Source organism: Capsicum annuum, chromosome 1 (assembly GCF_002878395.1).
Source record: "Capsicum annuum cultivar UCD-10X-F1 chromosome 1, UCD10Xv1.1, whole genome shotgun sequence".
In the NCBI taxonomy this organism is placed as follows: Eukaryota; Viridiplantae; Streptophyta; class Magnoliopsida; order Solanales; family Solanaceae; genus Capsicum; species Capsicum annuum.
This window is the reverse complement of record NC_061111.1, coordinates 215,803,592-215,816,974: the sequence shown is the minus strand read 5'-3', so window position 1 is coordinate 215,816,974 and position 13,383 is coordinate 215,803,592. Positions and strand designations below refer to the sequence as shown.

General features: G+C 32.9%; 1 protein-coding gene across 3 annotated transcripts in view; it reads left to right on the top strand.

Moving 5' to 3' along the window:
- LOC107847838 (vacuolar protein sorting-associated protein 53 A) overlaps positions 1–9,023 on the top strand; it is a 59,351-nt gene extending 50,328 nt beyond the window's left edge. The window contains exons 11-25 of one of the 3 annotated variants that reach the window (XM_016692379.2): positions 1,092–1,277; positions 1,375–1,416; positions 2,059–2,163; positions 2,252–2,311; positions 3,075–3,152; positions 4,901–5,008; positions 5,096–5,161; positions 5,456–5,533; positions 5,606–5,739; positions 5,822–5,915; positions 6,042–6,119; positions 6,340–6,402; positions 8,116–8,184; positions 8,280–8,375; positions 8,519–9,023. In XM_016692379.2, coding sequence (XP_016547865.2) covers positions 1,092–1,277; positions 1,375–1,416; positions 2,059–2,163; positions 2,252–2,311; positions 3,075–3,152; positions 4,901–5,008; positions 5,096–5,161; positions 5,456–5,533; positions 5,606–5,739; positions 5,822–5,915; positions 6,042–6,119; positions 6,340–6,402; positions 8,116–8,184; positions 8,280–8,375; positions 8,519–8,821 — 1,560 coding nt within the window. In that variant the 3' untranslated portion in view covers positions 8,822–9,023. The remainder of the gene's footprint in view (positions 1–1,091; positions 1,278–1,374; positions 1,417–2,058; positions 2,164–2,251; positions 2,312–3,074; positions 3,153–4,900; positions 5,009–5,095; positions 5,162–5,455; positions 5,534–5,605; positions 5,740–5,821; positions 5,916–6,041; positions 6,120–6,339; positions 6,403–8,115; positions 8,185–8,279; positions 8,376–8,518) is intronic. The other 2 variants (XM_047408905.1, XM_047408907.1) reach the window with 2 other exon arrangements.
- The last annotated feature ends 4,360 nt before the right edge of the window (positions 9,024–13,383 follow it).

Below are 13,383 nucleotides of genomic sequence, written 5' to 3'. Positions count from 1 at the left end.
CCAAGGCCTAAGCAACTCACCGGTGAGACCACGAGTCTCACCCTACGACTCGTGATGAGTGATAATGACTCGTCACCTGAGTCGTTGCCAGGGCAGTGTTGACAGTACTCCAGAAATCTCAGAGCCCAAAACTTGGGGTATTACACTTTCTTTCCCAGATTCTCACCGTACTCCGGTACCATGTGAGAGTAAAGGCTCTGGAAATGTTATTAATAAACAACAACAAAAAACCCAGTATATTCCCACAAAGTGGGGTCTGGGTCAGGAGAAATTATTAAGATTCATAGATTAATTATTTCACTGATTCCTACAAATTACAATCCTAACTCCTTTTCCATGTAGGATAGTAGGCACAATCCTATTCTATAAAAAGGGTTTAGAATCTTGCTTTTGTATAGTTTATACTTGTTTTTCACCTCTCTCCCCATCCCTAGCTGTTGAAACAAGTTGTTTTAAAAATTTCACCTATGGCTTTTCAGATTTCCTTCGTTACTTCTTAGCACTCTTCTATTCTTCAAATCCTTCTTTATTATTTAATGTGATGCTTGCCCGGACACCACGGTTATCAAAAAAGAATTAATGTGATGCTCGAGATAAACGACCATTTAACTCTTTTTACTAAATGGATTAATCATTGCTACCACACGTTACCGAGCCTTCCGAAATCTAGAATATGGTAGATCATGATAAATCTTCATGGATATTTACTTTACCCCTTATGCTCTACCAAATCTGCAGTCGTCTATCAATCAACAACTCCCTCACCCATTTGTAAAACAAAGTATAAAGTACAAACACAGGGACAACTTTTTCTCTATCCTTTCGGGAAGTTCTCTTTCCTCCAATATTGGCAGAGGCATCGCAAATCACACATCAGAAGAAAATTACTTTTGATTGGAAGTTGAAAAGGCAACTTCACTGTTTTAGCTTTTTCATATTATTTATACTTCGATATCTGTCTTTATGTTGACTTTGGAAGCTGATAAAGCAACTTCACTGCTTTGTCTTTTTCATATTATTCTACTTCAGCATTTGTCTTCATGTCGGTTTTCGCTTGTATTGTTTTGAAACTCTTGTGGGTGCACTTCTAGGCTCTGCAGCGCACTTTGGAATTTGAAGAGGAGTTAGCAGAGAAATTTGGTGGTGGAACCCGCAGTAAAGATGCTGTAGATGACAATGAAGAAACAGAAATGAGTGGAAACAAGAGTCAGACAGTTTCAGACATTCGGAAAAAGTATGAGAAAAAGCTTGCTGCCCATGATGGTAGTCAACATGAAGTATGTGTTTGAGATTCTTTCTTTGGTTGTAACATCAGGGTGGATCTGATAATGCTAGTTTGTACAGTCGCTTATATTGCCTTGCGTGTTTTGTCAGGAACTACATGGAGAAAAAGATGCATCAGTCCCAGGAGCTGGTGTATGTATTTTCTACTTTCTTGAAAATCTTGGTTATTGGTGTTGTATTTCCTCCCTTACTCACTTAGCTAAGATTGGAGGCCCACATCATTGTGCGCTCGAGTAATACGCTGTTTTAAGCCTCAAATCTAGGAAAATGCCATACTAGGATTTTGTTAGACTCAGATGCATGATTATCTCCATCTTGATCTTCTGTCACATTCCTTGACTGGAGGGAGGGATGAAACTGCAGAGTTTTGATATGGTGATGGGAATCCTCCCTTTCATTAATCATATTTGCATTCTGCACAAGACATATTCTTTTAGTCAGATTTTAATAAGTTGATAGTCTTAACCTCCTACAGAGCTGCTGGTATCAGAAAACTGCTTCAATTCTGAGATGGAAATTACAGTAGCATATTTACTGCATACAGATAACTGCAATGAATTGAAGGCAGAATAGTGCACTCATAGATCTCTAAAATTGTATTTTTATGGACATGTCGTTATGGAACACCACTTGGTGCTCTGCTAGCATGGTGACTTAATAGTCTTGGCCAAAGTTTTCTTGTTCTGCTTTCTATACATTAAACATTATCCTTTCAGTCTGGTTTTTTTATGGATATCAAGCAGGTGAATGATATTATGTTTTGTTGCATGTCAGTTCAATTTCCGAGGCATCATCTCTTCATGCTTTGAACCTCACTTGTCAGTTTATATAGAGCTGGAAGAGAAAACTCTTATGGACAGTTTGGAGAAAGAAATGCTGGTACAAGTGTCAATAGAAGTACTGTTCATTGTGTTACTTCACCTTAAGTAGATCTCCCATACTGATTAAAAATTTGTCTCATACTTAGGAAGAGACATGGGAAATTGAGGAGGGAAGTCAGACTAATATTTTGTCTAGCAGCATTAAGGTAACGTATTCAGTATTTTCGGTAGTTCCGCATCAGGAGCCCATCAGCGAAATTCAAATAGTTTTTGGGATTATTTTATGTTTTTTATTGAGCTCCCATATCAGTAATGCTGCATCATCAGTAGAGCATATATGATTGCAGAAACATTGCATAATGTATAGAGACAATATGATTGCATAAATGGTACATTGTTGAATGTTGGTTAACCCTCTGTTTAATCACTTCTAATCCCCCCCAACGCAGTGTTATCAAAAGCGAAAAGTGCAAAAAAGCTCTAAGGTCTGTTAGGGCTTAAAGATCAAAGCGCAAATAAAAGCGTGGGCTTCAATTAAAAAAAAGCGCAAAGGGAGAAAAAATGCAAATATTATGTTTGTCCAAGATTAATAATTATAAGCATGAATGACTAATATGTGAATAAAGAAATTGAAAAATAATTACGATAAAGTGAAATATCAATTGTTAAGTTCAAAAGAGATCCCTTGGCAAGGAAAAGTATGCCTTAAAAACTTGACGACGACAGTGAAGCGCACATAAAGCTAGGCGAAGCACTCAACACATTTTAAGCCTCGCTTCGGGGCTTAAGCGCGCCTTTGATAACGCTGCCTCAACGTGATGAATACGTTATGCCAGATGAAGATGATGTTCTATGGCTCTAATATTCAGCTCAAGAAGATGCTTAAAAGTTGTTGTGTGAGCTTTATGGTAGTTAGATTCATCTCACCTGTTCTGATTGCACTAGCTTGTTTCCTTTTGTTTTCTTAAGGTCTTTGTAATCATCAGGAGGAGCTTGAAGCGATGCAGTGCTTTGACGAGAAACCAGACACTGTTTAATCTCTTTAAGGTGCCTTTTCTAGATTATATGATAGCTTTTGCTTCTTGGCGTAGTATACTGTCTTGAGTTTGTGAAATTTGATAAAAGTATATAATAAATGGAGAGAGCTTCTTGTCAGCTCTTAAATTAATAAATGGAGAGAGCTTCTTATCAGCTCTTAAATTATGGTTTTGATGAGGAGAGTTGATCGATTTTGACATACAAATGAAATGTCCGGTGCCATCATTTGATTGTGAAACACATTGATAACTGTGAGAAATATAAGAGTAAAATATTATTGAATTGTTGTAACTACATTATTACATTGAGGCCCTATTTATAGACAATACATTCCAATCCTTTTCCTAATAGGACACTACATTACAATCCTTTTCCAAGTAGGATTTTATATGGTATTCCTATTCCTACTCATATTCTAACACTCCCCCTCAAGCTGGTGCATAGAAGACATATGTACCAAGCTTGTTATGGATGCAACTAATATGAGAATTGGTGAGGGACTTGGTGAAGATATCTGCAAGAAAACTGATAAGGACTGCTTTGGACGTCTGGGAGACCTCAATTGAAATGGAACAAACTGAAAAAATGATCTGAAAAGTAGTAAATATTGCCGTAAAGTCGATGTGTCGCTGGAAAATTGCCGAAAACTGGTATAAAATATACGGGTCATCTCGAAATCAAGAGACGAGTAGATCTTGAACATGAAAGTCACCGGATCACTGGAAACTTAGCCGAAACACGCTCACACGCCGGATTATTAGATTTGATGGCCGTAAAGTGACTACAATCTGAGGAAAAAAAAAGTATATGGGTAGGGTCGGAATGATGAGACGACCCTACTGAAAAAGAGAAATATATGTAGGGTCGGAATGATGGCACGACCCTATTGAGAAATAGAAATTATATGAGTAGGGTCGGAATGACGGCACGATCCTACTGGAAAAGAGAAATTATATGGGCAGGGTTGGAATGATGGCACGATCCTGCTGAAAAAGATCCGAGGAGTCACCGGAAAGATGTACGGAACTATATAAATTAAATTTGAGGAGTCACCAGGAAGATGCATGATGCTATGCAACTCAGATATGAGACAGTAGTCCGGAAAGATGCACGGTGCTACACAAATCAGATATGAGAAAATAGTCACCGAAAAGAAGTACGGTGCTAAGGAAAATAGATATGAAAAAGTAGTTACCGGATAGATGCATGGTGCTATGCAAAGATATGAGAAAATAGTCACTAGAAAGATACACAGTGAGTCAGTGACCCAACTTTTGCTAACATAATCATTGGCCAGACGGGCGACATATATGGATCATAGCCGCCCGCCGGCAGTGGAAACTCTTTGATTCTTTACCAAGATCGTGGAAGCTCTGATACCATGTGAGAAATATAAGAGAAAAATATTATTGAATTGTTGTAACTACATTATTACATTGAGGCCCAATTTATAGACAATGCATTCCAATCCTTTTCCTAATAGGACACTACATTACAATCCTTTTTCAAGTAGGATTTTATATGTTATTCCTATTCTTACTCATATTCTAACAGTAACAACGGGTTAGAACCTTAGCCTTTCTAAATTTGAAATGACACCTTATGTAATTCATTTGCAGAAATTTACAAGGCCTCTTGAATATATTCATGTATGTAATGACCCAAAACTGATCTGAGTGCAGAGGCTTTACACTTCTGGATCAGTGAGCTAGGCGAAGGGTCTACATTAACTAAAACTGTTGATCTCTTTGTAATAGGTATTTCAAAAAGTTCTTAAGGCTTATGCTACAAAGCTCTTCGCTAGATTGCCAAAGGGTGGTACAGGAATTGTTGCAGCTGCCACTGGAATCGAAGGACAGATAAAGGTATAGTGTCAATTGTCACCTGGAAGCTTGGCTATCTTTTTCTGCTACTAAATGCTCCACTTTCTACCGATGAAATATTATCTCCAGACTTCGGACAAGGATGAAAGGGTTATCTGCTACATAGTAAATACTGCAGAGTATTGTCACAAAACGGTCAGTTCTCTCCTTGTATGGGTGATTTATTTATTTAATTTAACAACATATCCAGTACTATGTACTAAATTGGAATCCCTTTAACCAACGATGGGAAAAGGTGCAGAACTATGTGACCTTCTTTAGTGCATTTTTTATTTGGTAAAGGTTAATGAAATTTAAATATAAGCTAAGGTGATGAGGAACATTCGTCATGGAAATTCACAAAGAAATTCCCAAATAATGTCATTTTCTTTTTTGCTGTCTCCTCAAACTCTCACCAAACTCCATTTTATCGTGTTTACGTGTTCGCAGTGCGGAGAATTGGCTGATAATGTGTCAAAACTGATTGATGCTCAATTTGTGGATGGAGTGGATATGTCTGAAGTACAGGTAGAACATGCTGTATTGGTTTGATTGATAAACTTATGTGGTTTCACTGCTTAGCATTAAATCCATTTTCAGGATGAATTTTCAGCAGTTATTACAAAATCATTGATTACATTAGTGCATGGAATCGAAACAAAGTTTGACTCTGAAATGGCGGCGATGAGTCGGGTTCCATGGAGTACTCTTGAAAGTGTTGGTGATCAGTCAGAGTATGTTAATTATGTCGTACAATGCCACCTTCAAACAGAAATACTTGTGATGATTTTTTGAAAGCTTGTAAATTTCCTGCAGCTACGTGAACGGCATAAATTTGATCCTTACGAGTAGCATTCCAGTGCTCGGAAGTCTTCTCTCTCCCATTTATTTCCAATTCTTCCTGGATAAGGTGAAAATAGTTTTTATTTTCGGAAAATTTTATTTTAAATAAAAATATCCATGCCTTATCTGTGTAAATATCTTGATCTCTGCACCATTTCTCAAACATTGAACTCATGTTTTCATCATTATGCAGCTTGCGTCATCTCTTGGTCCACGGTTCTATCATAACATCTTCAAATGCAAACAGCTATCAGAGACTGGAGCACAGCAAGTACTGATAATCTTGATTTACTATCATCACTTCAGCTATACAGTTTTTCTCATCAGCATAGATCTTGACTGGGTGAGCCAAGCTGGCACTCTAACTACTGGAGCAGCTTGAGTTCACTGGTGCATGGCTTAATAAGTGTTGCTGTGTCAGATCCATGTAGTGTATCAAATGTTGATCATCTTAATGTAGTTTTAATAGAGCTGCCACGACATTATTGCAGATGCTTTTGGATACACAAGCAGTAAAGACTATTTTGCTGGAAATTCCTTCTCTGGGTAAACAAGTAAGATTGCAAGCATTTCAGAAGTGTGGATCCTTCATTGTTTTTTTTTGCTTCTTCTGTTTTAATGAATTTTTGACTGACATTTTTCACTAGCACTCTCATCCTCTTTAACATTTCCATTTCTATACTTGGGGGCAACCGCATGTTTAAACTTTATTCCTGAGGTAATTTGTAGTTTTGATGAAATAAAGTGGCTCATAGCTGAAACTGAATATGATTGATCCTAGAAAGCGGAATAGACAAAGATGACCGACACTCATTTGAAATATTCAGTCTCCTGATGAATATGCAAATACACTGCTACAGAAAAAAACAGTAATAATATATCTAAATCCTTCTCCACCACTACTATTTTGTGCACTGAGGTCGTCTTCGTGTAGTTTTTGGCTCCAGGAAAGCCATTCTAGGAACTGGATTTGGTGTAATTGGGTGTAATTATACTTTCTGGCATGTTTGGTTGATCAGGTAATTAATTGCTCAGCAGGTAATTGCAGGGGGCGGACCTACCTTTTGGTTAGGGGGTTCGCTCGAACCTTCTTCGGTGGAATTATCCTATTTATACATGATTAAAATTATTTTTTATGTATATATAATTGGTGTTGAACCCCCTTCGGCTAGTTCATGTGCCTACTTTTGATTTTGAACCTCTTTAGTGAAGATTCTGGCTTCAAAATTGGGTATTTGGGGGGGGGGGGGTTGGTAATTGCATGGTGTAATTACACGTTGGTTACCTTTTAATTTCTTCTTTTTATTTCTATTAATTTAAATTCTTTTTTATTTTTATTATTTATATTTCATTTCCTTACTTCTCATTCTCAACCTTTATTTCATGTGATTCTATGCAATTGCTTGTATTATTTATTTATTTATTATTTTTTTTCACTTAGCATAATTTTGTTAGTATTCTAATTTTTAAATTTAAGTAGAATTCATTGTTGAATAAGATTATAGACTTACGTTTTCCTTTTCTTTTACATCATATTTATGTACGTTATGTTTAAATTTGATATAAGAATATTATGTTAACTTTTTTGTTTTGAATTTAGAGCTTACCCTATATCTTCAGTTTCATTTGTTTTAGTTGTATTGTCTTGATATTTTATATTGCAAGCCATTTATTTTAGTTAGAATTGATAGATTATCTTTTTGTCAAATGTTTTAATAATTTTATGATATTATATTTATTATATTAATCTTTTTGTCAAACATGCATTTCATAATGTTCTTTGAATCTTGTACTTTTAATTTTTATGATTAATTTAATTAAAATATACTAATTTAAAAATATAAACCAATTAATTTTTTATAATATTAATTAAGAACATATTTTTATTACTTAATATATCTTTAAAGGACAATATATAGTTTAATTATTTAATTTAATATCATTTATAAAGGCCCTTATTTCCCTAATATAAATTTTTAATTTTATATAATTAACTTTTGTTTTAAAAATTTAATATAGCCATATGATTACACTTGTGCAACTAAATAGTACACTTATCGCACTGTAATTACAGTGTGACAAACAAAAAGGTCATTGTAATTATTAGGCTATGTAATTACTATAGTAATTACACCAATTCCAATTACCAGGTGGCTTTCCAAACAAACCCTAAAAGACTTCTTGCTAAGTTTCTGAGTGCCCATGGTACAATAGTTCAAAACAAGAACATTTGCTTAAACTTACTTGAACTTCTGTATTTTGAATAGACAGCAGGAGCTGCTAGCTACTCAAAATTTGTGAGTCGTGAGATGAGCAAAGCAGAAGCATTATTGAAGGTCAGTAATTGCCTAATTGATGAATTATAGTCTGAAGTGAGGCTCCTGTATTCCTTCCTCTGGATAGTATACTGAGTTAAACTTTATTTAAACAGGTCATACTGTCTCCAATAGATTCTGTGGCGGATACATACTGTGCGCTGCTTCCAGAGGGAACGCTCACAGAGTTTCAGCGTCTTTTAGAGCTTAAGGTTCTGCTATTCATTTTATTCTCCAGAATTCTAAATCTAAAATGTTATCTCCGTGGTTGCTATGAGAGATACACGGTTTGCTCTATTTCCTTCATGCTTTTCTCATCTGGTCACAATATTTTGAATGCACTTTGTGATTTCAGGGCCTGAAAAAAGCTGATCAGCAGAGCATACTGGATGACTTCAACAAACGTGGGTCAGGCATCTCTCAGCCTACCATTATGGCCTCTTCAGTTGTAACATCTACTCCAAACACCTCAATAGCACCGACCATAACTAATGCAGCATCATCACCTGGGGCTATCATTTCAAGAGAAGATGTGCTGACCAGAGCAGCTGCTCTTGGAAGAGGTGCAGCTACAACAGGCTTTAAGAGATTCCTCGCTTTAACAGAAGCTGCAAAAGATCGGAAGGACGGGCCATTCAGGAAGTTATTCAATGGATGAGAACCACCCAACTTCTGAGCTCTATCATTCTTGGCAGCTCTTTTCCTTTATTAGCTTCTCTGTATCTTCCTTCCTTGTACGCTATTATTGTAATATCAACTATTCATTAATGTTTTTCCAGGAATAGTAGACGCTATTGGACATTTTTTGCAGTGTAGGTTATAAATTAGTGTTTATCAAAATAAAAATCATATTTTTTAAATTGCTACCAGGGACTTTTCCACTTTTAATGCAAAAATTTCCAAGACGTGCTGACCGGAAGTACTTGTCTTATTCGACTCAAATCACGTATAACCAACCTAAAACATATGCAGAAGATCATTGGCAAAACAATCTGATCTGTTTCCTTTGCAATTAGGTTTATTGGCTGCACGAAAGGTACCGTATTCATTCCCAGTGATGATTGATACTTTTATTTGTTGACGATATGCTAAGTCTTGTAATGATCTCGATCAAACAATAAAAAATTAAGGGCTATTTCTGAGATGAAATTACAGGAATAATAAAATGCAAAGAAATGGAAACTAATTAACTAGCTAAGGCTCCATTGATGAGAATTTTCTGCGAAGAGAATAGGGGAGAGGAGACAGAATTGAATGGGGCAAAGAAAATAACATATACTCATTTAGCTGAGTCGAGAGTTTGTTATTGGTGATCCTTAAGGTGATCTCTACCGCCGAAGCTCATTTGTTTACTTCTAAATCTTGCGCGTACTCGTGTACACCCTATAACCTATCGAACTAATGTCCAGTCCACCCTTTGATTCTCGAGCCCATTACATTCCCTCTTTCAAAACAACACCTCAAGGATGATTTCTAGAATCAATATATATATATATATATAAAAGAGAAACATAAGATCGGTGACGTGGCGCTTTCTAAAGTCAAGAATGTTATTTATCTTTTTTGTCATTTTTTTTGATATTTTTCTTCCTTAAAAGATGAAAAATACACTTTAAAAAATTTATAAAATATTAAAGGTAGCCACATTTAATTTCCTTCTACATTAATGCTATTAATCTCCATTTTAAAAGAATTTCAGTTACAATACATATGTCTTTTTATCTTCAAGCCATAAAAAGATTTATAATTAAATAACAAAAGAGTTAATTCTCATAGTTAATTCTCACTCTATGTGATGAATATATAATCTCTCCTAACTAGAGATGGTTGTTTGTCACTTTTATGGATGACACAGGTACTCTATTTTACTGCCACCGATTTTAATATCTTATTAATTTTCTTACTATTAGATGCTATTATTTATTTATTACTTTTGATTGTAGTTGAAATATTGTGTTATTGAATTATGTTTGAATTTTTTTTTTCTTTGTTTTTAGCTTATGTAGTAAAAGATAAGATATCAATTGTTTATAGTGTATTAAATTATGATCTTTTTCTCTTTTTCTTGTCTCACTGATTTTAGTTTTATACTTCTTTAACAGGTTAATTGATTGGTGCGTGCAATTGTATTTGAATTATGGAGATATCGTTAAGTTTTCTTTTAATTGATATTTCTTGAGATCATGATAAAATGATAATAGATATATCATTATCTTTTTCAAAAAGGTTTAATTGATCAAAAAGTGCATACGTTTACAAGTTATTTTTCTTTCGTCTAAAAAAGTTCTACATTTACACATTTGATTTCACATGAAAAGAAATTAATATTAGATAATCTTATTTTTTTCATTTAGTTTTATTAGTATTCTTTATAATTAAACCATATACAAAAAAGTCAAGTACAAAAAAGATTTCTTCAACTAATTCTACTTTTCGGTTTTATTTCTTGATCTTTGAATAGTAGATTGTAAGTAACGCACAATCTCCTTTCACTCTCTTAATATAATCTCTTTTCTTAATTTTTTTCTCATCCCTTTTACATTATTTAATTAATTAAAATGTGAATTTATCATGTTTTTATTTTTTCTCTTTTTATGGGTGTTTTAATTTTTGATTTCTAATAATTTTTTTAAACTTTTAGTGATAATGTATTGTATAGAGACAAATGAATCACTCTGCAGTCTTCATGTTATGGCAAGTGATCAAAATTTCACAAACAACGATTTTAAGTATTTTCTTTTGGGTATTTCATTTGTAGTCTGTTATTACTAAGTATTATATTTTGTTTATTTGTAGTGAAGTTATATTGAGTTCCACTGAAATAATTAACATATTTTTAAAAATATCATTTAAATTATATGTAAGTGGATTATATTTATAAGAATGAAAAAGATATCGCGTAAAGAAAGATTCAAAACAAAAATCTGATGTTGTACAATGACGAACAAAAGTATAACAAAGTTACTTATATATAATAAAAACTTTAGTTATATCTTAATTGTTGTGTGCTTAATAATGGACATCTGAAAAGTCTTCCTTAAGAATTTATGGTATTTTCGTTACATTATAACGATCATTTATATGAATTTTCGATTATCTTGGGAGAAATTAAAATTAATTTTGTGCTCTTTTAAATTACATAAAAGTTTTCATATTAGCTTTACCTATGAACAGATTAGTTAGAAGTAATTTAAGATTTGTAGTTTTTTTTCCTCCAAAAAAATTGATGTTGGAGAAAAAAAATGAAGTTTTGCGAGATTCGATAAGATGAAGTGCATGAGATGAAGATAAAAATAATGATGGTGGTGTCAAAGAATTAAAAAGGAATTTTGAGAAATAAGGTCCAAGATAGTCGTTAGTATGATTTAAATTATGTTCTTACTATTGAAAAAAATAATACTTAACGAAGGGCGAATAAAACAGTAAAGATAGAATATCAAAATCTTATCTGACAAAAAATGAAAGTAGAGGAATAAATGTGATAAGTAAACAAATTAAAATCAAAAGAATAGATATCAAAATAAGTTTTTTGATAAGATCAACAATTAGTCAAATAAATTCATCAAATTTTATTCTTTTTAGCAAAGCAATGAGTCATTTATAATAATTAATAAATGTGAAATTATAAATGCCTAAAATAATATGTTAGCCAATTTTATTTTGTTTGTTTTTTCTTCATCTGCTCATATAAATATATATAAGAGGATGTTGCTAAAAGTAGTGAAATTAGATCTATTAATATTATCAAACTATTTAAATGTTAAAATTGATTAAATTTATAGAACTAATTTTTATATACATTTATAGTAGATTTAATGTATATTTTTTATTTTCATAAATCTTTTTTAATTCAAGACCTCCGTGTACATTTACTATCCTTTTTCTCCTTTTTGGGGAATTTTCACCTATTTTAATTCATTTAATTGTATAAAAAATCATAAAGTATATAATATGTATTTACTTTACCTATTAAATTTAGAGTATTTACTTGTCTTAAACTTTCGTTACTTATAAAAACTCAAAAATCGCCCTTTCAACTCTCACAATTATGTTTAATGTGCTATCTTAATGAAGTATTGTTACATATGGTGGAAAGTCACCGTATAAGCGTTAATAGTATTGTATTTGATGATGTCAATAGGTTAGTCTTTTTCGTTTCTATTCTTTCATTTCATACAAATATTTAGTTCTAAATTGCTTTAGTAAATGAAGGAAATCTAGGAGTTATAATGGAGAATGAAGGGTCACCATACATAGGTCTATAAATATAATATTTGTTATGTATATTCTTGAGTATCATTTTTATTTTTCTTCAACACGACCTTGTCATTGCAATGTGTAAGCTCCATCTTTATTTTTATTTTAGTTTCATTACTTTATGTTTCAACTTTTAGTATTTGTAGCTACAGTCCATTGCTACTTGATTGTTGATTGAGTTTTTAATTCATTGATCAATTGATTTAATAAAATATAATTTTTTCCTTCACGTTGTTGCTCTGTGATGTTTTACTGAGTTTTTAATTCACTTTACTTCAAATTCCTTTTACTCCTACAATTTTTCATGCTGAGGGATTAAGATTCTGCTGAGTATCGAATTTAGTATTTGGCATCTTGCTTTTTTTTTTTTTTTTTTTTTTTTTACCATTCTTTCATATCATAATGTTAATTTTAAGGGTGGTGATGCAAATTACAATGCCAACAACAATAATTTCTTCATGTCAGAATTATATGATATGTATGATGCAATTTTGTAGCTATTAAGGATTAAAGAGTTTGGATAAGGTAGAATGTACACATACATTATTTTTATATTAAAGAAGGTAAATAGGTTGTTTTTGATAGACTCTCGGCTTAAGACCAAAACATATTTAAATATTTTTTAGTTCTTAAAAAATTTACTTCTCATTACTTTTAATGTTCAAGTATTATTAAAGATCTTTCATAAATTTAATAAACATTTTATGATCGCGCGAAGCGCGGTCAAGTTACCTAGTATTTCTAGTTAAAAAAAAACTTTCAAATGAATATATGAGCTGTAGGGACAACAATTGATCTAGTTTCTTGTTTTTTATTGTCTTTGTTATATCTTTTTGTCTTGAGCCGAGGGTCTATCAGAAATAACCACTTTACTTTACTTCTGAGATAGTGGTATGGATTATATTTTTTCCTTCCCAAATCCCACTTTGTGGAATACACTGGCTATTGTTGTGAAGGGACACT